Source organism: Pelophylax lessonae (assembly GCF_965119305.1).
Source record: "Pelophylax lessonae genome assembly, chromosome: 3".
Taxonomy (NCBI): Eukaryota; Metazoa; Chordata; class Amphibia; order Anura; family Ranidae; genus Pelophylax; species Pelophylax lessonae.
The window spans coordinates 228098426-228126009 of NC_138770.1; the positions used below are offsets into that span (position 1 = coordinate 228098426).

The window sequence follows — 27584 nt, forward strand, 5'->3', positions numbered from 1 at the left end:
GTAATTCAAAGAGCAACCACGGCAATCAGTCAAAGTCCATACTCTGCACTTTTTATATAAATAAGCTCCTTTATTTCTCTAATTACCTTCATTTTTGGAGATTTCAATGTCAGCAAACAAGCCAGCCTTAATGATCTGCCAGAGCAGTCCAAGAACTAAGTGTGGCTTTCCTTCTTGTAAATCGTGTGCACCTATATTTACTACTGTACAACCAATGGCAGAAGCGGAATTCAAGGCCAAATTAATGTTTTCCTGGGGAAATAAAACAACATAATGCGTATTAGTGTAAAAAGAAAACAAATATTCTATACAGGTAATTTAGTAATATGTTGACCACTTACTGAGATTGTGAATGCTGTAAGTTTAGTCTTGTTAATGGCTCTCTCATCAATAGTGTCTGGCTGAGACAAGTTGATCATTTTACTGAATAAAAACAAAACAAGAAGAAAACTTTGCACACGACACTTGTAAGCTGTACTCAGAGACTTTAGACTATGTCTTATTTATACTCTTCAAAGCACACAGGAAGTGACAGCCAATAATTTCCAACTTCTTAATCACAATTTTATTATTATTATTATTAATCTACAGCAGTGGTCCCCAAACTGTGGCCCAGGGGCCCAATGTGGCCCTTTGCTTGCTTTTTTTCTGGCTCTACACTACACCAACTGACACTAATGATGTGGCACCATTCCCCCTACTGACAACATCAATGGGGCACTATTCTTCTGATTGATATCAACAATGGGGCACTATTCCTCCATTAAAACCAATGATGGGGCACTAATGCTGGGGAATTTTCCACTCCAACTGGTCACAGTCTGACCCCTCTAAAGCCTGAAGGACAGTAAAATGGCTCTTTGCTTGGAAAGCTTGGAGACCCCTGATCTATGGGGTAATATACAATACAGGAAGTGCCACATCAAGGAAGTACTTTCCTGTTTAGGCAGTGCTGGAGCAACTTCCTTTTTGGTACACTAAGCAAGGGGGGGGGGGTTTAATTGGTACATCCACCATTCAGAAAATGTGTTTTAATTAATATAAGGTGTTCTGCAATTGAATGAGGCATAGAAGAAGGGCCAATAATGTCACAAAATACCCTTGTCCAATCAGAGAACACCTTGTATCCACTGAAAAAAAATACAACACATTTTCTGAATAGACAATAGAGTAACTCCCAGTATTCATGTACCAGTTGCTCCTGCACCACCTAAAAAGGAAAGTACTTCTTGTATGTGGTTCAGACTACTATGGTGATTTTGAGACTACCCTGCAGCCCTTGATAATTACAGGTAACTAAGCTGGTCCAATGTAAGTTTTAGAAAATAGATTCTTCCTGGAGTTCTTCTTTAGGTTTAAAATGGCCTTCCATGGTCAATATGCAATCCAAGTACTACAAAACACAAAATTCAGTAATAAAAAAACATAAAAACAGCTGCTCACTGTGTTTTTTGTTTAAGTGTAAAGCTCTAACACTAAAAAATGAATTATCTATATGGTATTTCACCAAGTAAGAAAACGTAAGTCCAGATTCAGACTTTTGTAGCAAACGGCCACATGTGCAGTATGTTAATGTGCGTTATGTCAAATGTTAACGCCCATACATTTTGATTATACACTGGTCCACAACAGACCTCTTTCTTCCAGCACCCTACACAGTATGTTCCTTTAAGGTGAATATAGAGATCCCATGTCAGGAATTTATGCATGAGTTTATGATAAAGCACATATACAGTATATGTAAAACACATATAGAACTTTCACAGCTCAATATTTACTGAATAACTTGTTTGAGGCTGGGTTCTCACTTTTGCAAATTGGATGCGGATTTCCCCACATCCAATTCGCATGACAGGAGACTGTGATCGGCTCTCAATGAAGCCTGTTCACACATCCCTGTGGCAGCTACAGAGCGAATTGCACTGGAGTCCTGTGCATCTTTGGTCCAAATTCAGGAAAAAATTCAGGACTGATTTGTCCCTGAAATGTAGAACTGGGATGCACTGGACCCCCTGCTGTGAGCCGCATCGATATTACGTGTGAACCCAGCCTTCAGTTCAGTAAACATGCTTAAATGTAAGTGTTACTAAACCCAGGACCCTGGATCCACTATATCTGGTCTCCAACAGCACACAGAACATGGAAATATAAATATTTTATTAAATATAAACTGCTAAATACCTTTTCTCATCAACAGTCAGAGCAGTCTTGTGACTTCTATCAGTTCCTGGTTAAAGCTTGTAGGAGGAGTTTTCATACTGCACTGGCTGTCCTATCAGGATGCTGGACCCCTGACCCTCTGTCTGGACAATGTTGATTGGCCCTGTGCTGATCACATGCACCCTCACAAGAAAAAGAAAAACTCTAGCAATACACACTAAACTGAGCATGTGCAGCCTGACTTCAGTAACTCTGTCTTATCCGGACAGGTTTTAGGGGCAATGCAAGAAGCGGAGGATCTGTGCATACAGGATCAAACAACCTTTTTACACAATGCAGAGGATTAACCCCTTTAGGTTCCACAGTGAGTATAACAAGCATGATTTACTTCATATACAGACTGATTTTACTGTTGTGGGTTTAGTAACACTTTAGGCTTGGCTAATTTATGTGCCGATCATCTTTCCTACAGTATTTGTTCCTAGTTAATTGAAACATGATGACCTCTAGGGTTATACCAGGCCAAAATCTTATGTGGATCATTACAACATGCAATGTAGGGATAAGTGAGCAGTTCCTATGAAAATTGATAATTACTGAATTTTGTGGTTAGGGTAATACTTTGTCCTCAATACATAGTCACTAAAGTGCAGTCATGTGGCTTTCTAAATGTACCTAGAGTGGAAACATTTGCAACAGATTATTTGGACTGGTTTAAAAAATTTCAATAATTTTCTATCTTTATCTTTCATTATTTGGAGAAGGTGTACAAGCATTACACTAATTTTGAACCCACAACAAAAAGCTAGTTAATGGCGTGAAAGTACTGGAGTGGGAAGATCATATTCATTCTAGTGATCATCACAACTGACAATTCTAACATCATTAATAACTGCGACTAGTAATACAAGCAGCAAAAGAGGGTGGTGGTCTCTTTCACACGGTCCGCCTCCGTAGGCGGATGCGGGCTGCTCAACAGGGGATCTTAAACACAGATCCCCCGCTGAGCAGGCAGGTGACATCTCCCTCTCCGCTCTGTGTGCGGAAGAGGGAGGTGTCAGAGCCCCATGCATCTCTATGGGGGAATCGGATGAGAGCAGACCGCCTGTCCGCTCTCATCCGATCCCATCCGATCCGATCCACTGGACGGATGGAAAATAGGATTTCATGGACAGGATCGGATGCGGATGGCAGCGGGTGTCAGCGGACATGTCTCCGCTGACATCCGCTGCCACATAGGGATGCATAGGGGATCCGATCAGATCCGCCTAAAAATCTGACAGGTGGATCTGATCGGATCGCTCGTGTGAAAGGGGCCTTAGGAGTCTATTCATAAGAAAAACATTTGTGCAAATGTGTCAGCATTCGCACAAAAGTCACAAATATTACCTTTAATGTCTGAAGCTTGTGAGAAACACCAGTTTTGTTGCCTTTCGCAGGGGGCATTTAAAATTACCTAACATTTACTCCTAAGAGAAAATACTGTAGCCTTAAAGAGGAAGTAAAACCTCCTCCGCAAGTTGTACCTATAGGTAAGCCTATGATAAGGCTTACCTATAGGTACTGTAAATATCTCCTAAACATGTACAGTTTAGGATATATTTACCTTAAATGCAGCCAGTGACATCACTGGCACATGCCCTCTGAAGGAACGGCCGCTGGTGCCGTTCCTTCAGAGCCCCGTGCCGTGACCGTTGGCTCCCGCGCGCATGCGCGGGAGTGACGTAATCGCGGGTCCACCCAATCAGATGCCCGGATGCCACGAACATGGAAGAAGGGTGACAGAACATGTCACCCATGAGAGAGGTGAGCGGTCGGCGCCTCGGGGCTTCGTTCTTAGGTAAGTATTTCATAATGTGCTAGTATGCGATGAATACTAGCCCATTATGTGTTTGTCTTTCAGGTTTTTTGTTTTTCAAAAAAAAAAAATCGGAGGTTTACAACCTCTTTAAGAACATTCAACCAGAAGAATTAATGAACATTCAATCAATATAGAAAATAGCCTAACACCATAGGCTATGAACATTGGACCAGAAGAGGAAATAATGAGGGCAACCTCTGCACTGTAAGTTAAGTGTATGGAGATTCCTGTGTTGACCACAGATAGCTTATGGCTACAATCATACTGCTGATTTAGTCCACTGTGAATTTTAGTGGCTGGAACCTCCCGATTCCTTCTGCAACTGTGAGCAGCTAGGTGTGGCCGCTGGCCTCATTCACTATAATGACAGGTTGCACACAAAGTGCGTCCAGCAGAGAGCACCATGAATAGCTGCCACCGACGATCTGTCATTATAGTGAACAGAGCCAGTGGCCGCACCTAACCGCTCACAGCTGCAGGAGGAATCAGAAGATTCCTGCCTTTACAATTTACAACAGCCGCAATCGCTGGTGTAAATGTAGACTAATGAAGGCGGCTGTTAAACACCAAGAAGTTACAGTCGGCTTCCCACAAGCAAGAAGGTAGTGTCGGGGAATCGAAGACCAGTGAAGAACCAGGCCCGGGTGATGACAGCCTTGGATCCCTGGGTTAAAAAGTGTCTGTATATTAAAAGTAAGCAGCTATAGTATTTTGGAGCTGCAGACTTTTAATCTTTATAGCTGACCAGAGCATCTCTTTAAGTCTATTTTTCTCTTAGGATCAAATGTTAGGGAAGGTTACATTCGCCCTGCGAAAGTAGGGAAATAGAAACTGTAATTTCACACATAATACAAACATTATGGGTATTATTCAAGGCATTTGCACAGCATTTTTTTTTTTCAAATAAATAGACTTCTAAGTTAGTATCTCAGGGCATTAATAGCTCTGGCTTGTGTGCCATGGATATGTCTGTGTTTCTTCAGTGGATTAAAATAGGATATTGAGGCTTTAAAATGTCATTGTGTTGAATGAAGAAAGAAAACAATACACTATTATGTAGAGATACTTTTAAAACACAAAATTCAATTTTCAAAGAAATTCAGAGTATTTCAAGCAATATTATTTTCATGGGTATTTGAATATGTTGGATATCTAAGTAATTGATTAAAAAGAACTGGGCACCTTTACAAGTCATAAAAAATGTATGTCCATCTTCTGTTTCCTATTAAGATAACAAAACAATACAGGCGGCTAATCCATGTGGAAATAGAAAAGATTAATTTTTGTACTGTAAAAAGGATGGCAAAGTATAGCACTGTGATGTGGAGAAAACGGCCAAAAAGTGTTCAAATCACTATATGAAATAATAAAAAAAAAGGAACTTAAAAAAAAAAAAAACTTTGCGATACATATCAAAAACATGTACAACAATAACGCTATAGTTTTCCTTAAAAAGTTTTACTGTATGCTTTTTTGTTGGTCTTTACTGAATTGTTGAAGTTAACTTTTCCATAATATACCCACAAGGTGCCAAAGTATAGGACAGATACTGCCTAGATTGGTTCTGAAACAGACCAATCTGCCTATTGGTCCATACTAGGGGAAAATTTGGCTCAGGCAACGTTTAATAAAATTTTAGGCTGTCACAATTAAAATATGCCACGTGTATTTATGGCAAAACCTTTGGAATCCCCAGTAGTGTTAAACTAAAGTCTCCACATAACCCATACTGAGCATAAAGGGATGATTCTAGGAAGTGAATGAATCTCTCTTATTCACACATTAATTAAAAAATAACTTTATGGCCCACTGGGGGACTTTTTTTTTTAACAACGAGAACCAGAAAAGTCAATAAACATAGTTTATTTAATGTTTGCCACAGTGATCAAACCTTGAGAACAGTTAAAGTACTTGGCAGTACATGTGATATGGTGCTTTTCCACTGCATGGAACTGAACGGTTCGGCTCGCTTTTGTGCTTTTCCACTGCTGGTACCGCATGGTATGGTGTAGGAACGGTTCGGTACGGTACGGCGGCTATTTTCCACTGCATGGAACCGAACGGTACGGCTCTCAAAAACAGTACCACCTCGATTGTGGTTCCAAGAGGTACCATACCCGGTACCATATCCCTCAATCCTTTGCATGCAGTCACTACTAGCCACTGATTGGTCAGAGAATTCCACTCACCCCCTTGTTATCCCACCCACTTAACTTTAGTACTACTTTAGTGGAAAAGCAAACCATACCGTACCGAACCGAACCATTCCAACACCGTACCATGCGGTGCCAGCAGTGGAAAAGCAAACCGGGCCAAGCAGGGCCGAGTAGAGCCGAACCGGTACTTGCAGTGGAAAAGTACCATTATATGTTTCCTACCTGTACTGTATACATGGATTATATTAAAGGACCTATTTATTGCAGCAACTATAGGAAGAATGAATATTCAGATATACTGTGTAGTGTTCATGGAACACATAAGTGGTGCAAGATAGAAGGAACACATAAGTGGTGCAAGATAGATACAGTGTTAGTAGTAGTAGCAGCATTAAAAACACTTACCACAGTAATATGCCATCCCTGAGAGATGTAAACAGGCTGTTGTTGGAGGGATCCATGGGCAGAAGATGTTGACAGTCTGGATCATCTTTTAGCACTTTATTTAACCAGTTTACAAAAGCCACTTTCTCTTCATCTGAAAAAAGCAGTAGCACAGTTGTCTGCTGAAGATACCGGCTTGTCCTTTGATAACCCCAAGCCAGACCAAGAACTTTAGCGTATCAATTACCAGCCCATACAATGAAACGAACACTAATAGATACTGTGTGTTACCTGAATATGAATGCTGTGTTCCCTGGCTGGAAATGGAAGAGGTTCCTCCTAGGGCTGTTATCCCCTGCTTCCTGGTAATTGATCTTCGGAATGTTCGGCTCACTTCTTTACTCTTCAGATCCTGCGCTAACTGCAAAATAGGGTAAACATATGAAGTGAATTTGTTCTTAAAATGTATGCAGACTTAGGCTAGCCATAGAAATCAGTGGAATATGAGAATATCAGACATGCCAATGACATTTTCTACACAATTCCCCTGGGAGTGAACATTTGCTGGGAAGGAGAAAATTGCCAACTCCTTCTGCAGTTTGATGCAACCAACAGACATGAGTTAATTTCTGTGCAACTGTAGCACTACTCCCTGGGGAGCTGCTTGAAGCGGGTTCCCCTGGGTTACCCATGGCAACAACTTAGTAATTCAACGTACTTTAAGTGTTTGGCTCAGTCAGAAAACAGTCCAGGGGATGTGTTTATTTTTTGTTGGTTTTATTTTATAATGGGATGGGAGAAGGTATGAGTGGGATACTCCAAATAGATAAACTATGCACAACTTCAGGACTTCTAACTGTGTTGAATGCAGCAAGGCTGCAGCTTCACCTTGCCACTGTAGTGAAGTATTTAATAAACTAACTGTATAGTAAATCACTCTTCAGGGCCCTGCTTGGCACCCCTTTACCCCTGCTCTTCAGGGTTCTACTTAGCACCCCCTTTACTCTTGCATACTGTGTGAGCTGACCTTCTATCCTCTGACTTCACTGGAGTGGTCCCCCTTCCTGGGCAGACCTCTTGACAAGCCCACTGGTACTCACGGACACTACAGCTCTACAGGATCCTTCAGGCTCAGCTCCACACCTGGCTCACTAGGCCGACTGCCTGTGACCACCTTCCTCAGACAGCAGGAGGAGAGACAGCCATCACCCTCCTCCTGGGACTCTGCTTCCCACCAAGACACCCTGTCACATGTGCCCTTGGCTTTTATGGTCAATCCCAGGATGCACTGTGGTTGTGCCCTCCCACTGGAATTGCCACAAAAGCCTGTGTGACACTGGCTGGGTTTCCTCCACTGTCCAACAGGCTCCCCTATTGGACACAGTGGGGACACTCCCTCAGACCAAGTGACTCACGCCTGGACACATGCAACAGGCATGACCAACATATCAGGCTCCCTTAATAAGCAGATGGAGCATAATAATGTTTTTTCCTAGCACCTATCTAGGAGGGTGCTGCACAACCTATACTAAAATGAACATGTAATGTTCTAAAAGCATCTAATGTACTTCTGCTATAGTACAGCTGAAGTGTACATACCTTGCGGAGCATGCAATAATCTTTTCTAATTTATCCTTTTGTCTCTGGGGGACCCGCTGGATTTCAGGCTCAGACTGTACAAATTGTTTTATCTTCTGTCCAAATCAAAATTAAGCTCTGCCCCCTCTTTGCATTAAGCTTCACACTCGGTGCAGAACTCAGTTTCCAGTAAAGGCTCTGCCATTTGACTGGAAAAGGATTTATTGATATGTTGGGTACATGCCAAAGTTCTGTGTACAGCCTGGACTTTGACCTCCAAGTGACCACACAGTAACACAGGAATCGTCTGGCTGCTTAAACTGGGTGACCATGTGACTGAACAGAGGCCTTATCCCGGGGGTCTAGAATGCTGTGTAAGGGAATTAAAGCACCTAGGAGTAACTTTAACCTAAGTGAGGTACCAGAAAAGCTGGTTAAAAACTTGGTCTTCAACTGCAGTGTGGTGACCTCTTCCCAAAGAGTCAGTATCTGGACCACCAAGTACTTTGTAGCTAGGATCTGACTAACGGTCCTCTGCCTGTGACTGCCGTAAGTATTTTTTGTCTCTTTATTTTAGGTCTGCCATGTCCATGGGTGTCCTGTGCCCTAACCCTCTTTGCTGGGAGTTTGAAAAAGAACTAATAAACTCCATGTTTGCTCTGAAAAGCGAATGCATATATGTATACACATCACCCCCCTACTGCCAAGGATCTGACCCTGAAGTCAAATACTAACCCGCCCTGCCTCTAAGGTTACTCTCATGTCTTTGTGAGTCAGAAGGTGCTACATTTTTGGCACCCAATCTGGGGCTTGATGTGACTTTTGTTGCTGTTGCCCCTAGCGTTGGATTGTAATTTCACAGAGATATTTTCAGCCTTGGGGCAATGTGTTAAACACCTTTAGAACCCTCAGAGACTGTACAACATCATCATTATGTCCATTGTGGGGGAAGAACCTATATTTTTATGTTGGGAGAGCAATGTCTTGCTTAGTCACTCTTGCTAGTGAAGAGGTGGTTAAAACTGGACTCCAGAAGGTGCAATGCATTGGAGAAGCTTATTTCCATACCCTGCCTGACCAATCAATAGAGTGCTGCTGTCAAAATGAGAGCAGCAAGCCATGTAAATAAGCATTGCTTGCCATGTTGCAAAATACTGTGGATATACTTGCATAAGAGAAGAGAGAAAGATGATGCCAGGATTCACCTTATATCCCATTCTCTCTATAGTGCCTACTGAGTGGAAAGCCTCAGCCCCAGGAAAATCCATCAGTCCAGCTGTCCACAGAGAGATGATTACCAACAACTGAATTTGACTACAACCCCAAAACAGTTTGGAGCTATAAACCATGGGTGGGTATGAAACCATCAAGCTTGCTTGCCACAAGTTTTCAGAACTTGCAACTTCTGTCTTGGAGGTGACACCACTTCCTTGGGCATTAAGTGTGGACTGGGCCATACTGTTCCCGCTCTGACCATCAAGGCCACCTCAACTACTGTTGCGGAGAACACCCCTATCACCATATATCATCAGCAAGTCAAGTCCCTCACAGACTTCTTAAGGTTGCAGTAGAGGCCTGATATGCCATATGCCTGCTGCAGGGAAGAGTGAGTGTCACACTGTTCTTGAACAGAGAGCATCTGAGGCTGATAAGCTTGTTGTAATGGAGGGAACAGAGGTCAACACTAAAGGATCATTGCCATTAAAGTTAGCTTGGGTTTGATCCCTGAAGAGAAGTTTTCCTTAGAGACAGATTCAGATGTCCCCTTGGACAAGGTTTCAGAGACTGTGTCTATATCATTATCAGAGACTGATTCTGTTTCATTCGGAGGAGGTTTGTCCAATAACCAGGAAAAAGACCAGGAGGGCGAGGATGATCTTACTATAAGTGCTCCCTGCCCTGAAGTAATGCAAACCTGACAATTTCCAACTATTTCTAATGATCAGCCTTTAACCTTTGTCAAACTGCTTATCATTAATCAGAACTGTAGCTCAGGACTCTGCAACGCACACCTGATCTAATCAGAGAAGTGCATAAATAGACTGCTGAACATGCAGCCTTGTAAACTACTAAACATGAAGCCTGTGCCTGATCCAGATGTTAGTGTGATCTGTTTGTCTCTGACTTCTGTCTGACTGTTCATGCATTGGATTATACCTGTGAACTGTTTGGACAGTATTTGTCTGCGCTTTTCTTAATCATCAGCCTGTTATTGCTTTTTCCCATCACTCATCATTTTACCAGTCTGGAACCTGGACTCTGTTTGTCTATGCCTGATCTGACCATCAGCTAACTGACCTAGGTTTGGTATTTTCTCTTACCATCTGTCTGAAGATTTTAGCTTTTGTCATGCATGTTAGTTAGTTGTTGCCCCAGTGCGACAGTGGATCTACAAAACTCCATGACACCACTAGATTTTGCCATTTTTAAGTGAATTCTTAAAAGTAGTGCTTGCAAGTGTTTTGTAAGAAGGGAGAGGAGGATATAATGCCTGGACATGCCTGACTAATAATAAGTCAGCAAAGCAACAACAAACAACCACACATTACTTGACTTTGAAAACTCATCAGTGGATTAGTAAAACATAGTAAAATGCTGTAATGCAGTCTTTAAATTATACGTAGCTGTATTATTTGGTACAACTTGTTCTGGCACAATCAAACCACAAAATAATTTTGTGAGCACAATTTTACAAACTCTACATGTTGTGTTAGCTCATCCAAGTTATATATAAACAGCAAACTGAAACTAAACACATGAGAGATAATGGTGAGATGTAATAGGCATGGTGTCCTTGGCAAGGGTGCCAATGCAGTATTTATTTGGAAGATAGTTGATGGGTGACTGCACCCACTTTTGTGTATACAAGTATGCCAGAAGTAAAACTGGCAGAGTCTTGTTAATGTTGATTAAAAATAATAATACAATCATCAGTCAACAGACAAAAATGATCAGTCACACATATTTTTATATACTCATGATTCCAGCATTAAGGGTGTACATTGCACAAACCAATAAATGCTTTTGTTTTGACTTGACATAATACAGTCTGGTACTTTTCAGGGGGCTGTTGCAGAGAGGGGTGGTAAGGTATTAAGGCCAGAGAAACAGGGTTTCTAGGTGACAGCGGGCAAAGTGGACAAAAGCCATTGACAATTGGCGATGGAAAACAAAGGATGACACTCAGTGTGTGAGGCGACAGTTGAGAAGGGAAATGCTGGTGTTGTATGGGCCATAAGGGAAACAGGGCACATCTAATGTGGAAATGCTGGTGTTGTAAGGGCCATAAGGGAAACAGGGAACATCTAATGTGGAAATGCTGGTGTTGTAAGGGCCATAAGGGAAACAGGGAACATCTAATGTGGAAATGCTGGTGTTGTAAGGGCCATAAGGGAAACAGGGAACATCTAATGTGGAAATGCTGGTGTTGTAAGGGCCATAATGGAAACAGGGAACATCAAATGAGGGCTGAAGGAGACAGCAGTAGGATTGGAGCATAAGGGAATTGGAGGAGAGTGGGGAAAAACTATGAAATGGGGCCAAAGCAAATAAGGAGAAGTCGTTGTAACTGGTTCTATAGGAGATAAAAGAATCATCTACAGTATGGCATTAGGGTTGGATGAAACAAGGAGAGATTAATATAGCCAGAGGAAAGAAGGGAAAGATTTGTGTAATGTAGGTCAGAGGTATCAATAGAAATATGTGTGTGATGAGGGCCAGGTGAGAGTAGGGGGAAGATCTGTGAGATAGTTGCTGAAGGAGAGAAGGAGAATATGTGTGTGATATAAGCAAGAGAAGATAAAAGGAATATAAGTGTGTGGTTGGTTAGAGGGGAGAAGGAGAAAATCTCTATGATGAAGTATAAAGGAGCAAATGGAAAAATCTGTTTAATGGAAGCAAGAGAAGATAGGGGAAACCAATTTTTGGGGGGTGAGGGTTGAGGAAGATGGTGCCAAAGGAAATAGGGGAACTATCTGTATAGTGTGAAACAAAAAAGGAAGATCTCTGTGATGGGGGCTGGGAAAAAATTAGGCAAAGATATACAGTGTGTGATGGGGCTGGAAGAAGGAAGCAGAAAGATCCATGTGATGAGGGCTGGTGTCATGGTCTGGGGTCAAGCTCAGAGACCAGTGACTGTAGCAGTAGAGAGGTTCACAGAAAGTCAGCTGGAATCGTACAAGCAGAGCCCCCTAGTGGATGACGTGGACTCACCTGAGGTGTGGGGTCTAGGCACTAATTGGTATTTACCAGAGCTCCTGATGTTGGAGATGGGTTTTTCTGTGTGAGTAGTACCAGGTTGCAGTCCTCAGGATTGCCCCAACTGGAGGTGAGCAAGCCAGGGTATGGTAGTAGATATAGCAGGTAAGGAACAAGCAAAAGCATAGTCAATAAACTAGTCAAAGTTCAGTAACATGCAGTAGCTGGATGGAGTCAGAGAGAAGCATAGTTGATGAGTAAGCTAAGGGTCAAAAGTGAGTGGTAGGAAAGTTAAGGATAGCAGAAGGTATGCAAGGAGCAAGATATTGGCTGGAGAGAGTACAACAATCTAGCAAACAGGAAGTGCAGAGACATGAGTTAAATCAGAATGATCATGGAAGGAGCAAAGAGTTTAAGGTTCAAGCGAAACAAGACACAAGGTAAGGTAGTCCAAAGAATCAGTCAGGGAGCTGCCCTGGCATCCCCGTTGGCACAACAAGAATAGCCACACTCAGACACTGCAGAGATCACAGATCTGGGCCCAAACAGAGCAGAGAAAAAGGGAGTTTAGTATGATGGGGACTGAAGAAGAAGAGAAACAGGAGGTCTTTGTGAAGAGATCTGAGTGAGGGAAAGGGAACATTTGTGTAATGTGGGCCAAAGGAGATAAGAGGAATATCTTTGTGATGATAACTAGAGAAGAAAGGAAGAGATCTGTGTAATAAAGGCTGCAGGATAGATGAGTAAGATCTATGTGATGGGGGCTGGGAAAAAGAGAGGAATATTATATCTCTTAAATGTGTCCAATACAAGATGGTCAGTTACAAATAAAGAAGGCAGTGCACGGCTTGTTAATCAGAGTAGCAAACCATCCACATATCTATTGCCCCCTGGTAACTAATCTGTCTTGCAGTGAAGAAGACTTTCCCCACAGTGTTTTGTTTTAACACAATTTTCATTCTAATAACTGCAAAACTTTTACTGATAATGAAAAATGCGGCACAAAGCATAACAGAATTTTTTTTTAGAAGAGATACCGTAAATATGTGCATTTGGGAACTTATTTATAGTTTAATAGCAATTTTAAATATTTTCTGTTCCTAAAAGATGGAAAGACACTTTAAATAGACACTCAGGCATATATACAGTAGTTTTACATGTGAATTCCGATTAATATCAATGAGCAGGGTTTAGCTTTTATACTCAAGACAGAACAACTTTTGCTTGATTGGTTTGAATGTTTCCTAATGGGCCATACACACTATAAGATTTTCTGAAGACTTTTTCCTTTAGAATTACCAAAACCATATAATATGAGGTCAAACCTAAACACTTTCAATTTGTATGCAATCTGGCAGGCCCTTGCACTACATAGAAAAGGTAAATCTGAAGGAAAAAGTCTTCAGAAAATCGTATAGTGTGTATGGCCTTTAGACAGAAAGAATACCTGTGATGTAGTTTATGTAACAGATAAAAAAATCTATTTTAAATGTTCAGCTAGTACTATTCAACATGATCTCATACAGTAAAAGTATGTTACCAGTTCTTTAAAGCAGTAGTAAACTCAACTTTAATAAGGCAAAATATGGGTCTTTAACCACTTCTGAAACCGAAGGTTTTATCCACTTAATGACCAGGCCATTTTTGCAGTACGGCACTGCGCTACTTTAACTGACAATTGTGCGGTCATGCGACACTCTACCCAAATAAAAATGTCCTTTTTTATTTTCCCCACAAATAGAGCTTTCTTTTGGTGGTATTTGATCACGTCTGGGGTTTTATTTTTTGCGCTAGAAACAAAAAAAGATCGACAATTTTCTGCTATAAAACATATCCAATAAAAAAAACTCTTCATCAATTTAGGCCAATATATATTCTGTTACATATTTTCGGTAAAAAAAAAATACCAATAAGTGTATATTGATTGGTTTGCGCAAAAGTTATTGCGTCTACAAACAATGGGATTTTCTTTATGGCATTTTTATGTATTTAGTATTTTTACTAGTAATGGCGGCGATCAGTGACTGACAACTGACACTTTTGACACTTTTTTGGGGACCAGTGACATTATTACAGTAATCAGTGCTAAAAATATGCACTGTTACTGTACTAATGACACTGGCAGGGAAGAGGTCAACACCAGGGGCAATCAAAGGGTTAAGTGTGTCCCTAGGGGATGCGTTCTAACTGTGTGGGGGGATGGACTAACTGGGTGAACATAGAGATCCGTTTTCCCGCTTATCAGGAACACAAGATCACTGTGTTCATCCCTGACAAATGGGTTTACATCACCAAACGGCCATTCTACCTCCCTAGGGAGTGATCACAGGTGGCTAGTGGACATTGCATCCACTGGATGGACCCGCTGATTGGCTCCCCTTGTGGGCAATCAGCACGCGCGCGTGCCGCCCCCACTGGCTATTGTATGAAACGACGTACAGGTATGTCTACTGTGGCTGGTTGGCAAGTGGTTAATGGTGCCAAACCATCTCAGAAGTAACATGTTAAATAATCTCAGAAGTAAACAAACAAGATTTGTAGGTTAAAAGACTTTACATTTTATTAAATTCATGACAATAAAAGCCATTCCTAGTAGAAGGTTAAAGGTAAAAAGGAGAGTTATACCAGACATTAATAGTTGTTAGTCCATTATAGCCGACCATAAAATACTCGTATTAAAGATGACATTAGTGAAAAATAATAACACTGATACAATAACATTTTTACATCTGTAAAATATTAACGCGCTTTGCAGTTTTGCTTCATTAGGATATATCATGAGCTGTTATCAAAACCCCAAACATCCTTAGCGGCAAACCGAGGAGGAGCCCAGAAGGAGGATATCCCAGAAATGAGAAAGGCATTCACCAGTAAATATGGAAAGCCCCCAGGGGGCGGGACACAAAAGCTGGAGAGAAACTCCGCAGTCAGGACCAGAATCCAATAGAAAACAGCAGGGTGAGAGAAATGCGGCTCTGGTCAAAAATACCCATCCTTCATTTTCTCTCACCTTGCTATTTTCTATTGGATTCTGATTCTGGCTGCAGATTTCCCTTCCAGGTTTTGTGTACCACTCCCTGGGGGCTGCCCATATCTACTGGCAGGTGACTTTTTTGTCTCTGGGCTTCTCTGCAGTTTGCTGCTAAGTATGTCTGGGTTTTGATACCAGTTCAAGATTTCTCCTGAAGCAGCAGAAACTGCACAATGCGTTGAGATTTCACACTCCAATATACTGTAGTTGTCAATATGTGAAGGATCTAATTTCTTCAGGACAAGGTATAGCTAGTAGTAGTTGAATTTGGTTAACTGCTACTATCTTTATCGTGACCTGGATGAATGAGAACTTTCACAGTGGCACCTACCAGCAAATTCCTGTAGGAGGACAAACTGTATATTAGCAAGCCTACTAAATTGTAATAATAGAATTATGCAACACATTTGGTTATTTTTACTAATTTTGTATTGTGTTTTTTTACATGTGTAACTGTGTACAACTGAAATGTACAAAGGATACTCACAGCTACAAACTCCTCAAAGTCAATTTTCCCATCCTTGTTGCGGTCAGCCGCCGTGAATATCTTCTCTATAATCTCCCTCACCCGGTAACCTGGCAGTGGGAGGTTGGCTTCTTTGAACAACTGTTGAAGCTCATAGTCATTAACATATCCACTGTTGTCAGTATCTGCAGTAAAAAGACAAGTTTTATTTAATCATGGAACATTAATCATTTTGTTCTAGTAGTCCCTGTAAATATTCGTTAACAGGTGAATGTTTCAACTCACCCATCTCAATTTCAGTAAAAGTATATAAAATGTATTCGATTTTTTTAAAATGTATGTATAGACAAAACTTTTTTTTAGTTTTGGTTAAGGTAGGGAATAGTTAAAACTCCTGAGAGTTTTTCTTCTCTGTGTCCTGTTGATCAGCTTTCCCTTTACTTCTTGAAATGTAACAGGAAGTGAGGAGGACATTTCTACAAAATGACAGTTGATAACAAGACAAGTAACCTTGTCTTTAAAATATTTGGTTTTCCCTTACTTTATGTCTCAGTGACGGTGGTCACCAGGACAAATAGAGAAGAAAAATCTCCCTACAGGAAAATCATCAGTAAAAAAAAATATATATAATAATAATAAAAAGTATTGAACCTGCTTAAACAGAATTGTCAAGTTTAGTGTTGCAGATAGGCCTTAATCAGGCTACGCTGATTTGTTATCATTTCTACATTTGTTCGGTTTAGCTTCATAATTAAAAAAAAACACACACTGTACTGTATAGCTTGATATAACAGAGAGGATACCAGTAATTGTGCTCAGTGAATTTACAGCCACACAGAATAGTGGCAGGAGGGGATGGGCGGCTCACACACTAGGAACTGACAGGCAAGAAGGGAGGGGGGAGAGGGAGAGACTCTGAGCATACAGCAGGATGAGAGAGGCACAAAAACTGACCATGGTATCTTGGATCAGCAGCCATGATTACCGTTGTCAGCACACCTAGAGGGACACCATAATGGGAAAATTTTATATTTCCTTATTATTATTGGCACATATTGCCGGCTCACAATATCTAATAATGAATTCTAAGCCTCCAAATTTTGGTTAAGGAGGTCAAATAAGGACATAAGCACGGCTTTACCTTATATTAAAGGAATGTTATCGTTAACTGATTAGGATGTAGCCGAGCCCACTTTCCTCTTTACGATCAGCTATTTCCTTACATTCAAGTTCTATATTACCACAGCCAAAACTTGTAAGACTTTAGTTTCATAACAAAGCTGCCATTAGGCTTGCATCTGTCTGATTATCTGACCATGCCATATGAAAACTGGGGAGACTCCATGGCAAAACAGCATCTTTAGTTAAGTATTCTTGTCATATTGTCTTTCTCTTTATCTGTATCTGTTATTACTTTTAATACATTTATACTTATAAGTATTTGTGTGATCTCCCTTTGCACAGATCGAATACAACCCCAAAAACTTAAACTATCATGTAACAGTAATACAACACAGGAACAGGCAGGATCAACCAGGTATTTTACAGCATAGAATGACGCTGCAGATGTACTATGCTGTTTTTACCTTGCTTTAAAGAAACAGGATCATTTTTTTATTTGTTTTTAGGGTTACAATCGCTTTTGGTCAATTGGCTAAAACTAGGACGTAAATCAATTCCAATTTTCATTTCATCGACTAAACTATCAAGTACAATTTAGTCGACAAAAATCATATGGTTTTAGTAAAATTATAATGCATTATTTAGGCATTTCTATAGAATTTCCAAACTCATTATATACTCCTGGAGTAAAAATCTAATAACATTTTATTATTTATGGTATTAGGGTTTGAACATGCACTACAGACACAGATTTAGCCATTGTGATATTTATGAATAAAACCAAGTTCAATAAACAATCAAAAATATTGCTTTTTTGACAAACATAAGTGCAATTTTAAAATATAAACAAAAAACCCTGTAAACTCTATTGCCAGGCTGTAAGTGGGGATGGGGAAGTAAATGGGAATGAGGGAGTGCACAGGGCAGAGGACTAGTCTGGGGAGGCTGAGGAGGCTGGCATTTTACACAGTGCTAAGCACTGCTACCTTGCTTGAAGGGGAAACACTCACTACATCACATCCAGACAGACCTGAATCCATAGGAAGAGTTCCTCTTATGTGGTTTGCAGGGCATTGTTCCAGAACTCCCAGGCAGCATCAGACTGAGGGAGCCTGCGTCTCTCAGCCAATACAGCTTGCTGATAGTCAGGGGGCTGGGACTTTAACAGACAGGTGGCACTTCAAGGAAAAAAGAAGTTCAGCTGAGTACTGGAGATTTTAGTAGATAAAAATACAACTAAAACAATTTCAGATGACTAAAATACAACAAAAACTAAAACGGCATTTTAGTCAAAAGACTATGACTAAAACTAAATCAAAATTTGATACCAAAAACGGTGCTGGCAAATCATTAGGAGATGTACCAGTGGTGCATACTGGGAAAAGATATAAACATTTGGGTTGTTCTTGGAGAAGGGTCCTTGCCTCCTGAACTGTTGATAGGAGAGAAGGCAGTGTTGGTAGTTTTTGTGTCCCAGGCCTGCTGCCCGGAGAGGGTCTATGCTAATAGAGGACTCTAAAAAAGGAACGGACAGAGGGCGCACCAGCCTAACGCATTATCTTTAAAACAATTTATTATAAATGGAATTACATACACATTATACTCACAAGGCAAATGTGAAACACGGGCAAAAATGTGCAATAAAGGACCACTAAGAATCTCCACTGAGCATCCTCTGATGGTGCAGGCCGTGGTGGGATGTGGACCTCCAAAAAAATGCTTACGCGTTTTGGGGTGTCCCCCCTTCCTCAGAGCTCATAATAGAGGAACCTGAGCCTTGGGCCTAGAGAATTTATGCTGCTTTGATGGAGGGTACATCTAAAAGGAGTGGAGCAGGCTGCCAGAGGACATTGCTCATTCTAGGAGGTACTTGTGCTAACTGTTTGTGTTTAGCAGCCTACTTTTTTTTTTTTTTTTACTTTATTTTTATTTGCATATAAAATCTCAATATAACAGAGTTCCACCAATTTGATTTAAATTCGCAAGTTACATAGTTAAATTATGCATCAAAAAGGCACACAAAAAAAAAAAAATACATTAAATTTCATACATTTTTCCCTTCCCACCCTCCCCCTTCCTCCCAGGATTCCTCCCCTTCTTGCCAGCCGTTTCACTCTAGAATGCCTCCCCGTGGTAGATATGCTTAATTGTTTAATTCAATATATTTAGTTGATTTTTTAAATTCTTTCCATTTCCCCCATTTTCTTTTCATATTTCTTGGAATCTCCTCTTGTGTATTACATAGGTATTCCATATTATAGTTATTATTTATCTTTTTACACCATTCCTTTATTTTCGGGCTCTCCTTTTCTCTCCACTTTTTTGGTATGGTTCCTTTTGCTGTATTCAGCATGGTTGGGACCAGAGTCATTTTATATTTTTTTAAGGGTATTGTTGTTTTATGAAATAGGCATGCCCATGGATCGTCCGGCACTTTTATTTCGGTGATATCTTCAATCAGTTGTCTTACCTCTAGCCAAAAATCTCTTATTTTGGGACAATCCCAAAATAAATGATAAATTGTACCTATGTTGCCGCAATCCCGCCAGCATTTATCTGTCTTGCCTGGTTGGTATTTATTTATCACTTCTGGGGTGATGTACCACCTATATAGACATTTATAATTTAATTCTGTAGTGCTAACATCTATGGCTGTGGATCCAGCCATCCCTAGTACAGTCCCAAGCTCCTGTCCTTGCAAATGTGTTCCTATTTCTTTCTCCCATTTTCCTATATATGGAGGTTTTTCCATACTGTGCCATTCCGTCAGCATTTTGTAAATCTGAGACACTCCATGCCTTTGCATGGGAGAGTAGCTCAGTTTCTCGATATTGTTAAGATTTTTTTCCGACCTAATCGGCTGTGGTAATGAGCTGACAAAATGTTTCAGCTGGAGATATCTCCAATTATCTATTTTTATATTATTATTTTCTTGTTTTAATTTCTGAAGTGTTTTTATGTGCCCTTTGTGTAAAATATCTTTTAATTGAGTGTTCCCTATCCAATTTCCTCCCTGTTCTTCCTCCCCGGGTGGGAAGTATTTAGTGCCATTTAATGCTATCATTGGTGAGTTGTATTCCCATTTCAGTTGTTTATTTATTCCATCCCATATTTTATAAACTACCTTTGTCAATTCATGTGCTCCCTGTGTTTCCCTATATTTTGGTGGAATCCAAATTGTTTTGTGTAACTGATTATTATTTTGTGTACATTCTATCTCTACCCATCTTTTTTCTCTCCTTTCTATTTTTGTCCAATCCACCATTCGTGAAATAATTACCGCCTTATAGTACCTCTCTATGTCTGGGGTGGCTAATCCTCCCTGTGCTTTGCTTCTTGTCAGGGTCTTGTACTGTACTCTGGGTTTTTTCCACTGCCAAATATACTTTGTCAGTAAGGTTCTAATTACCCTAAAAAAAATTGCGGGGATGTTTATTGGCAATAGAGAGAAGGTATATAAGATTTTTGGCAAGATAAACATCTTAACAACATTGTTTCTTCCAATCCATGAGATTTGACCATTTGATTTCTTTCTTATTTCTGTTTTTATTTCGTTCAGTAACGGTATATAATTAGCTTGGTATAATTTTTCAGTTTGAGGTGTTAAATATATCCCTAAGTATTTTAATTTTTCTTTTGTCCACGTATATGGGAAGTGTGTTTTTATACTTTGTTCTTCCTGAGTATTTAACCTTATATTCAGAATCTCTGATTTTATTGGATTTATTTTAAAGTTTGACAACTTTCCATAATCTTTTAGCTCCTTTTGAATATTTGGGAGAGTAATCCTTGGATTTGTGACAATGAATAGCAAGTCGTCAGCGTATGCTGCGACTTTGTGTTCTTCTTGATTTACCTTCACACCTTTTATGTCTACATTTTGTCTAATTTTTGCCAGTAATGGTTCCAGGGTTAATACGAACAATAGGGGTGACAGGGGACACCCCTGTCTTGTCCCATTACTCATTCCAAATTTCTCTGATAAGCTTCCGTTTATTTTTATTTTTGCTGTGGGGTTGTTATATAATGCTTCTATCCATTGCCTCATTCTTAGCCCAATCCCTAAACTTTTTATGGTTTCTTTCATGAAGTCCCAATCTACCCTATCAAAAGCCTTTTCGGCATCAATTGATAATAGGATGGAGGGGGCCTCATGTTTTGTTGTTTTTTGTAGGAGTAGCAAGGTGCGTATAACATTATCCTTACCTTCTCGACCTGGAACGAATCCAGTCTGGTCCGGATGGATCCACATTTTTAATAAATCTTTTAATCTCGTTGCCAAAATTTTCGCGAATAATTTTGTATCTGTATTTAACAACGCGATTGGCCTATAACTAGAGCATAGGGTTTGATCTTTCCCTTCTTTCGGTATGACCGTTATATATGCCATTAGAGATTCTTCTCTTAGTTCTTCCTTCCCTATTTTATCCAGATATTCTTGCATTTTTGGTATTAATATTTCTTTAAATCTTTTATAGTACTTTATTGTGTATCCATCCGGACCTGGACTCCTTCCATTTTGAGTGGTTTTTAATGCTTCTCTTATTTCATTTTCAGTAATTGGCGCTTCAAGAAGTTCCAATTTATCTTCTGGGATCTTGGGCAGGTTTGCTTCCTCAATATATTTTTGGATATTTATTATTCTTTCCTGCCTTGTTTTTGAGGTTTCTTCCTTCCGTACGTTATATAACGTACTATAGAAGGCATGGAACGCTTTAGCTATTTCTGTAGTTGGGTTTACTGTTTCGTTTTTACTGTTTTTAATTTTTTCTATGTAATTTTTTGATTTTTTCTTCCTCAGTAATCTTGCTAGGGATTTCCCTGGTTTATTTCCAAAGTTGTATCTGTATCTAGCTATCTTATTGAAGTAATTTCTAGATTCTTCTTCCAATAGATCTTTTAATTCATCTCTTTTAATTATAAGGTTTTCCTCTATTTCTTTTTTAAATTCTTTTTTATGTTTTTGTTCTAGATCATATATTTCTCTTATGAGTGTATTGATTTGATTGGACCTCTCTTTCTTTTTTTTTGAGGCACTGGCTATTAATATTCCTCGGATATACGCTTTGTGTGCTTCCCAGAGTGTAGCGGATGATATTTCTGGCGTATCATTCTTTTGAAAGTATAACTCTAGCTCTTTTTCTAGTCTGTTTCCTATTTCTTCATCTAGAATTAGTTCTTCATTTAACCTCCATGTTCCCATGCTTTTGTGGTGTGTCGGTGTCTTGATTATTAGGGTTAGGGGGGCATGGTCTGACAGTGTGATTGTACCTATTTCTGTAGTTTCTATAAATTCCAACAGGCGATGGTCAATAAAAAAGTAATCCAGTCTTGAGTACATCGAGTGTATTGAGGAGTAGTAAGTATAGTCTCTTTTTTTTGGATGTTGAACCCTCCATGCATCTACTAATTGGCTCTGGTGTAACTTTACCCTTATTTTCCTCAGTTTTTGGTCTCCTAGCGTTCTTACTCCCGATGTACTGTCGACGTTTGGATCTAAACAAAAATTTATATCTCCTGCCATTATCAGGTAGCCTTTTTTAAAGCTCTCTAGGTCGTACAGGATTCTCCCCAGATATTCACTTGGTTTTTTGTTTGGGTTATAGATATTGGCCAATGTCAGCTCCATCCCCCTTATTTGTCCCTTAAGGAAAATGTATCGACCATTCGGGTCTGTTTTCATTTCTTCTAAGGAGAATTCTGTATTTCCAGCTATTCCTATTGCTACTCCTCTAGCACGTTCTATTGGTGAGTCTCCGTAATACCATTTAGGAAAGTGTTTAGAAAAAAGTTTTAAATTCGAGTGGAGAGAGATATGCGTTTCCTGTAGAAAAACAATATTTGCTGCTTCTCTCCTCAGCTCTTCCAATATTTTATACCTTTTTGTATGGGAGTTTAATCCTCTTACATTGTACGTTATTATTTTTAGTTGTTCATCCTTCATTTTTTTTTCTCCTACTTGATCCAGTTCCTCCTCGAGCACGGGGGCACCGGATCGATTTAAATTCTACTGACAGCATACTACCAATGTTGTTAGTCTGGCAGGCTTTTAAAATTTCTTTTCTTTTTTGGCAATGGAGAGTTTCACTATCCCTACCCTTCCCCCCCTCTCTCACCCTCCCCCCCCCCCCTCCCCTCCCCCCCACCTCCGTCCCCTTCCGTCTCATGTTGATATTTTTCTGATCAATTTTTGATCTTAGGGTATTTAGTTGTTTCTTTGGGTCATTCTCCCTGATACCCATTCCTTTGGGGTGGTGCTCTAGTGGGTTAGCACGATATACCTCCCTCCTCAATTGGAAGGACGTTCCGGCTTTGGGGGGGGGCTATCCTGCTTCCTTTGTATAGCTTACCTCCCTTCCCCTCCCTCTCCCTCCCTCCTCCCCCAGCCCCCCGACCCCCCCTCCCCCCGTCCCCCCGCACAGTTCACATCAGTAAGAGAGGCCACTCCACGCAAAGCAGGAGAGGGGAGAGAGAGAAAAAAAAAAAAAAAGGGGGGGGGTTCTCTCCCGATTTGCATTATTTGGGCAGTATTCCACATATTTTATCTTTTGTTTTTTCTAGCTAATGTCCATTGCTGTTCTTCCGTCTGTGAGTTTCTTCCTAGTTCATCTTCCCTGTCACCTTCATACCATCCAGGCAGGTTTGGTTCCTGTATGTCAAGTTTTTTGCAAAATTCTTGAGTTTCCTCTGGAAAAGTGAGTTTTGCTGATCGCCCATCTCTTTTTCCTATTAAACTGGCTGGAAACCCCCAATTATATCTGATTCCTTGTTTTTGCATCTCTTCTGTCAAGGGTTTTAAAATTCTTCTCCTCCTCAGTGTTTCCGGTGCCAGATCTGTAAATATCTGTATCTTGTCATTTTCTGTATTTACTGCATTTAATAATGATTTATTCTTCTTTAGGTTTTCCCATATTTGTGCTTTATCTGTGTAGTTTTGAAACCTGATTATCACATCTCTAGGTGATTCTGCTGGGGCTCCTGTCGGTTTTCTTATGCGATGGACTCTGTCAATCAGCAATTGGTCTTCTTCCCTTCTACCTAATACTGGGTTTAGGATTTTTTGAAGTTTTTCTCCTAAATTTTCTTCCTGTGTTGTATCTCTTAATCCTCGGATCCTCAAATTTTTTCGTCTAGCTCTATTCTCTTGATCCTCTAGTTTGTAAGCTAGATCTCTGGCTTTTTTCTTGGTCTCATTTATTTCCTTTCTCATTCCCTGTATTATTTTTCTTTGGTCCTCTTGTTTTTTTTCTAGTTCTTCTACCCGTCCCAGGGCGTGTCCCAGGTCCATCTGGACCCGTCCTAGGTCGGTTTGGATTTTAACCAATTCGATTTTTAAAGATTTTTCCAATCCTGCGAACATTTCTCGCATTTCACCTTTTGTGGGGGCGTGTTCTTTTGTTTCTCCCCGCTCTTCCTCTTCTTCCTCGTCGTTTTCAATCCTTATGCTTAATTCTGAATTTGCTGGACTGATTGGTGATTTAGCTACTTCAGCTTTTTGATTTTTCTCTACTTTCTTCTTGTCTGTTCCTTGTTGTTTTCCCTGGGATGTTTTTTCTAAGGCATTTTCTTGTGTCATAAATTTCCTTATTGTGTTAGGGCTTGAGGACACCCTTGGTGATTTTGCAATGGCTCCTCCTCTTGTGGATTTACCCCTCATTATGTAGAGAGTTGTTCCGCGGTTCCTATATAAAGTCTCGCAACCTCCTATGATGGTGCTCCAAAATTAGGTATATCGTATTGATAATCAGAAAAAGATTTTGTCTCCCTTCAAGCCAGAGGGAGACACAGACAAGCCGGGTAGCCTCTATTTTGAATCAATGTTCACAGGCGGCTATAGAGGTATGAGGCATGGGGCACTTCCAGCCTCCCACCTCCCTACTCAGGTCCTTATACAGGCTAGGGTGAATCTCGTCCTTAAATGTTTAAGAAGTGGTAGAGAGAAAAAACAATAGAGCGAGGACGAAACTCAAGCTGTATGTCATAACAAGGTGTTTGGGTAATGTCAGGTATTATTTCACAGAGAAAGTGTTAATCATTTTATATATTTTATATAGCCCCAAGGTCTTTATTTATACCTGTGATCTTCTCATGAGTCTCTGTGTACGGTTGCTGAGGAACCGTGTGGAATAAACATGAGCTGATTTGGGGTATTGAAAGACTGTTGTGGCTGTTAATCCAATAAGAAACACTTTATATGAGGTTGCTGGTATAAACAGGGAGCAGCTGAATCAGTCTCAGATGTGCTGACATTGATATTTTACCATACTGCTTTGTTGTATGTCTCTAGGAAGTCTTTATAAGTCCTTCTAATAAACAGTAAAATGACAGTAGGTATGATATAGAAAGAGGATTTACTCCTCTGTGACTCACGGTTTTGTAGACTGTCCCTTTTTAAAAGTTTTTTTTTTCCGTTCGTCTTTAGACTGTGTACTCTCCTGTCTCTTTAGCTTCCAGCCCTCAGGCCTCAGGACATCAGCGTCTCCAGATGGGTGGGCTCAGATGGATCTGGCAGCTCTCTTGGGGTCCGCTCCCTCGGGACCTGCTCGCCTACGGACGTTTACCGACCATGTCCGGCACCCCGCGCTTGCGGTTAGCAAGGAGGTCTCTCCTGTCGCCGCTATGGCTGCTCACCTGCGTTCCCGTGCAGGAGACAGGGCTCTCCAGCGCCGACTCCGTGTGCTGTAGGCGTGCAGGACTCCTCCGAGTGTTGGTGCTGCATGAAGTCGTAGCTACAAACTATGGAGGGAGACGTCAGGGAGGGTGGGGGGGGGTCAGCAAGGTTCACCGCTCGCAGTGCCCGCGCTCATCCCCGGGAGCTTAGGCATCCAGAGTCTGGCCGGAGGTGGGTCGGGAGCGGTCAGGATCCTTGGTGCCTCCATTCAGCAGGAGTTAGCCCTCTCCCCCTCCGTCCTACGTGCGTGCCGATAGGCTCCTCCCCCTCATGACGGACCCTTTGCTTAGCAGCCTACTAATACAGATTGCCCATCTCTCCTTAACAGTCCAAAGCCTGCAATGACTGTTGCTAGTTCACAAGTCTGGAGTCATGTTCGATAATGTTTGGGTATCTTGTGCTTCTTTCCCAAGTTTATTGCAATAAATAAATTCTCTTAAAGATACTGATAAAGTTACATCTGGTGTCTAATTCCTTTCACCCCACAAAGTGCCAAGGATTCTGCCCTGAGAATTGAAATGATAGCCCACCGAGCCATCTGCGGGTCCTTCTTATCTGCCCTTGGGTAAGGGGATGCTACAAAAAATATCAGGAGCTCTAATATTTCCTTACTCTATTCAAAACGAATAAAACTTTTTGGCTTGCATCCTTCAGAGAGGTTGTGTTATATTGCTGAACAGCAAACAAAATGTTATATACAGAATAAACATTACTTATTACTTGTCTTCTTTAAGTTAAAATGTGGCTTAAATGACAGTGACAAAAGGACAGAATATGACCTTACCACAAGGAAATCTCACAGAAGGAATTGTGGTATGAACCTTAAGTGTCAAATTAAAATATTCTTTACTGATTTTAAACAGCGGGTGAACTTTAAACTGATCCATTAAACTTTGTAGTTAGTAGTGAATGCTGTAAATGCCATCCTCGTAGTGATATTTATTTTACATTTTTAAAAAATGAATTTACTCCATAAGTGATACAAAGATAGAAGTGCATGGTAATGCTTCACTGGTTGTTCTACAGTCACTCACAAATATGTAACTCATAGATGCTTTTTACATTGAATTATATTATAAATCTTATCTTGTGTTATTTATACAGTTTCTATTTACTGTAGTATGCACAAAGTACAATGCATGGAAGGACTGCTTCTCCTTATAAGGAATTGTTTCTTTATAGATAAAGATTAACTAGCTTCCAGCATATTTCTGATTTGTCTAGCTTCAATACATTTGCCTACTAAAATACTTTTCTTGCTAAATTAATTGAGGGAAGGTATTACTGATTTACGTGCTTCTCCCCTGCAGGTTATGCCTTTGAACTTGATTGATATTTTTTTTTAAATTTCGTATTAATTGAAGACTACAACAAGGCAAATAAGGATAATCTATAGCAGTCAAAATGTAGGTAAGTTTAAAAGCTATTGACAAGTCAGAGAGATCATGCATGGTACAACTATTGCAACAAAAATTGCATGATAAGGCAACAACAACACAGTTGGTTTAGTCCTGAAACAAAGTGACCATTTTCATTACATGATGTGTTCAAACAACATAGGGTATGACAGATATGTGCTTCCTCCCATTGACCCCCAGACAACTGACCCAGGTCCCTCTCCCAACGTTGAAGTGTTATAGGGTAATCATACAAATAAGTGTTTAATAACATTAGGCTATAAGTCCCTTGGCGTGGTCAGCCAACTAAATGATAGTAAAAACTGGGGTTAGCGATAAAATCCTGTTAAAGTGGTAGTAAACGGCACTTGTTTTTTTTTTTTTTTTAAAAAACCTTCAAAAAGACAATTGTATAATGTGCTTCACATACTAACACGTTATGAAATACTTACCTTAGAATGAAGCCTTCCAGCGGCGCACTGTCACTACTGACAGGGCTTCCATCTTCACCCGGTCCTCCTTCCAGGTTCGTGTCCTCTGGCTGTCTGATTGGCCAGCCAT

General features: G+C 40.4%; 1 protein-coding gene across 2 annotated transcripts in view; it reads right to left on the minus strand.

Annotated features, from left to right (window-relative positions):
• Positions 1-27584, minus strand: part of PLS1 (plastin 1) — a 200169-nt gene that overhangs the window by 55075 nt on the left and 117510 nt on the right. For both annotated transcript variants that reach the window (XM_082252256.1, XM_082252257.1), the window contains exons 3-7: positions 15855-16018; positions 6853-6982; positions 6583-6715; positions 342-423; positions 87-252 (exon numbers count right to left, since the gene is read on the minus strand). In XM_082252256.1, coding sequence (XP_082108382.1) covers positions 87-252; positions 342-423; positions 6583-6715; positions 6853-6982; positions 15855-16018 — 675 coding nt within the window. The remainder of the gene's footprint in view (positions 1-86; positions 253-341; positions 424-6582; positions 6716-6852; positions 6983-15854; positions 16019-27584) is intronic.